At 39.5% G+C, this 3,188-nt stretch overlaps 1 protein-coding gene across 2 annotated transcripts; it reads right to left on the minus strand.

Moving 5' to 3' along the window:
• Positions 1-243: 243 nt before the first annotated feature.
• Positions 244-2,708, minus strand: LOC118229377 (regulator of G-protein signaling 5-like). Of its 2 annotated transcripts, none has more exons than XM_035421290.1 (5): positions 2,576-2,708; positions 2,137-2,211; positions 1,918-1,979; positions 1,244-1,410; positions 244-959 (listed from the first exon to the last, which is right to left on the minus strand). In XM_035421290.1, the coding sequence occupies exons 1-5, from the start codon at positions 2,617-2,619 to the stop codon at positions 744-746; spliced, it is 564 nt and encodes a 187-aa protein (XP_035277181.1). In that variant the 5' UTR covers positions 2,620-2,708; the 3' UTR covers positions 244-743. The 2 variants fall into 2 exon arrangements, with proteins under 2 accessions (XP_035277181.1, XP_035277179.1); XM_035421288.1 differs by having other exon boundaries at positions 1,918-1,982.
• Between the last annotated feature and the right edge of the window lie 480 nt (positions 2,709-3,188).

The raw sequence follows: 3,188 nt of genomic DNA on the forward strand, positions 1-3,188 counted from the left end.
CACCCACTTTGAAAAAGGCTGCTCCATACTGACTTGAAGCCATGGATGGTTTAACATTTTTTTTGAAGAATGGCTCATCATTATGTTGAATTGACGAACTGTGATATGACAGTGACTTCACAGATGAAAGAATAATTTTACAGTACATTCAGCTTATATTCTCAAATCTAAAAATATATATTCCACAAACAGAACTGAAGAAAGAACAACATTAAAAATTATGCAAAAGAGGGCCATATGTTCATTTTTAGTAATTATTTTATTTAAATACAATTCTTTCACTTTCATATAAAAATAAAAAAATATACATCAACATAACATTTTTGTCAACAATACGTTGATATCAACGCAGTTTGAAAACAAAAAACAATAAATAAATAAATAAATAAACAAATAAATAAATAAATGCATAAATAAGACAAATATGTTGTAGTAAGAAAAGTGGAGGAAATATAATTAATCCATGTGTAAAGTGTTTGCAATGACAAGCATCCTTCCAGTGAGTTACGTGCAAATTCAGTGCTTTCCTCCAGTGTGTCATTTGTCAAAAAAAAAAAATGCTACAGGAACCAGTTTCTCTTCAGTGGCAGCTTTGGCATCCAGCCTCCTGGGAGTTTTCTGCTGTATGCATGTCTACTCCAATGAAAGTCCCTTAGTCCTCCGACTACCATCTCCACCAATCACATCCCTTTGGGATATTGCACTGCCGTCTTCCACAGCGGGAACCGTTGAGAAGAGGACTTTCATTTTCGCGTCTTCTCATCGCCGCCAGTGCGCTGTCCGATTTTACGACTCATTGACCTCGTGAGCTCGCAGTACGTGGCCGACCGCAGAAAGCGGGGGTAGCAGTCTTTCTCCATGAGGAGGTAGATTTTGGTCTGCGCCAGTTCGAAACAGGAGAGGCTTGGCTGCTCCAGGTTACGTTTGGTGATGGCTCTCGTCTCGTGGTCAATGTTGACCTGGAACAGAAAAAAAAATGCAAGGTCATTCCACTAGTCTGTATACAGTCCCGTGTGACAACATCTTTCCAGCAGAGAAAATAAGAACACTTGATGGTGAGAACAGTCCATTCAGCACATGTAGGCTCTTCATTTTGCTTTCTGGAGAGCATCTAACAGTGTGTTAAGCTGGGCCATAAACACCCTTCAAGCCTAGTCCGGGCCATTCAAATCATGTTTATTGTGTTCCAGCAAACATAACTATTTGACTGATAATGTATCTAATGGTGTTTAATGATAATTACCTCTCTGGGTGCATCACTCCCGATGTATTCCTCATAGATTTTCTTTGCTTTGACTGACAGCTTGGATGTGGATGTGGTGTTTCTGTAGTCCTCACAGGCCAAGTAGAAAGTGAGGTTTTCTTCACTGTACTCTGACACCAGAAAGGCCCTGAAAGCACACAGCCCATCTGTTTCGACAGAGAAAACAGAGCATTAGTCATTAAGCATACGAAGGAATCACTGTACAATAGCAAAGCCTATGACTCATTGTATGGTCATTAGTGCGCCGGTGTCATTCCTTATCAATCTGGTGACGGTGTGGAAAATTAGCTGTTCCTATATTAATTAATTTTTTAATAAAAAAAAATTCTGACAAATAAATAAAATAAAATAAATATAACGTTGATGTTAAAAGTTTCCTCCCCATGTCTAGATCTCCACAGCGTATTACTATCAGAGGCCCTAGATTTGAAAAACAAGAGATCTCTGGGACCTCTTAACCCCAAACATATATTGTGTGCTGTCCCACAAAGATTTATATATTGTAGTCAATATTCAGGACCGTAAGAATGCTCTAATCTGCATTTGTGGAGCTAAATTTCAACCTGGAACTTGGTGGAGAGGCCTTGACTGTGTGTCATAAGGACCGAAGGCATTTGGATGGAATATGCCGTGGGCATGAGTGGCACACTTACGTTTGTTAGCCAGGAGCCTGTCAAAGGATTCCTTCCACTTCATGCATTCCTCTGGAGTGACCCTGCTGATGAAGAAACCAGCAAGTTAGTTTTATTACTACACCACAACTGCTGCTTACAAAGCTTCCGGTTAGATAACTACAAACATTGTTAATGAATATGTAAGTTATATTATCTTTTAAAGAGACTTCTACTGAACGGCTCATCGACGTGTCTCACCTCAATTTATCCATTTTGTGTGATAGATCTGGCTTCTGGAAAAGACAGCCAAAACGAGCCTTAAGTCCTTTAGCCCTGGGGAGAAGAATCACATTCAGCATTTATTCAATTGCACTTATATTTATTGATGTCATATAGTAGAATAGCAAAAATGTCCTGTGTTCAGGAAATTATGTAGTCTGTTCTTAAAGTGTCTTGCACTGCATAAACTTAAAATTAAATATACAGACATAGACACTTAATTGAAAAATATCTACTGTACTTGCATTTGATAACTGCAAGTATTTTCATTGAAACTTCACTACATATTCTGTGCAATAAAATTCAGATAAGAAATCTGCAATCTAGTATAAAGCATTACTATGAATACAAGTATCACTACATGGATTTACCAGCCAGTAGTACAGCTAAATGCAAACACCAGTGAAGACTGACGTACCTCTCCAAACATGTGCTTGGCAGTGATGCTAGTCCTCTGCACATCGTGATTTCGGCAGAGAGAATGGCTGTATATCCCTCAGGCTAATGCGGCGGTTGGAATTCAGAGCAGAGTGTGCCGAGTGTCTGAGAACGAAGGCTTTATATAGGCCAGCTGGCTCCACGTCAGCTCCGGCCCCAGCCAATCACACCGGTGCTGTGGGTGGACAGCTCTTATTTTTCTTTTGATAATTTTCAATGTTACTTCCCCTCCCTCCCTCCCTTGCCTCCCTTCCGCCTCCCCCTCCCCTTCCTCGTCACATGTTTGTCCCTTGCATTTTTAATGCCCTGATTTCTTTTTTTTTGAAGTAGAGAAAACAGCTTGTGGACTCATAGGAAAAGGAGGAACCAACACAACCAAAAGGCACAACAGTAATCAGGATGCTTTCCATTTGTCTGTTAATAAGGATCCCAGATGTGTCAACCAATGTAGATAAACAAGGGAGATAAATCATTACAATCATTACAGTGTTTTAAATCATTTGGGACACAACATGTTTGTCAGCCAGTACAAATGCAAATACTAACACTGCAACATGATTTCCACAGATAATCTACAGATATCTTTAGTCAAG

The sequence above is a fragment of the Anguilla anguilla genome, chromosome 6 (assembly GCF_013347855.1).
Source record: "Anguilla anguilla isolate fAngAng1 chromosome 6, fAngAng1.pri, whole genome shotgun sequence".
NCBI classification, from domain to species: Eukaryota; Metazoa; Chordata; class Actinopteri; order Anguilliformes; family Anguillidae; genus Anguilla; species Anguilla anguilla.

Coding starts and splice junctions, on each gene's coding strand:
- LOC118229377 (XM_035421288.1), bottom strand. CDS start 2,619: ATGTGCAGAGGACTAGCATCACTGCCAAGCACATGTTTGGAGAG. Junction 2,212..2,575: donor CCAAGCACATGTTTGGAGAG/GTACGTCAGTCT, acceptor TCTTCTCCCCAG/GGCTAAAGGACTTAAGGCTC. Junction 1,983..2,136: donor CACAAAATGGATAAATTGAG/GTGAGACACGTC, acceptor TTTCTTCATCAG/CAGGGTCACTCCAGAGGAAT.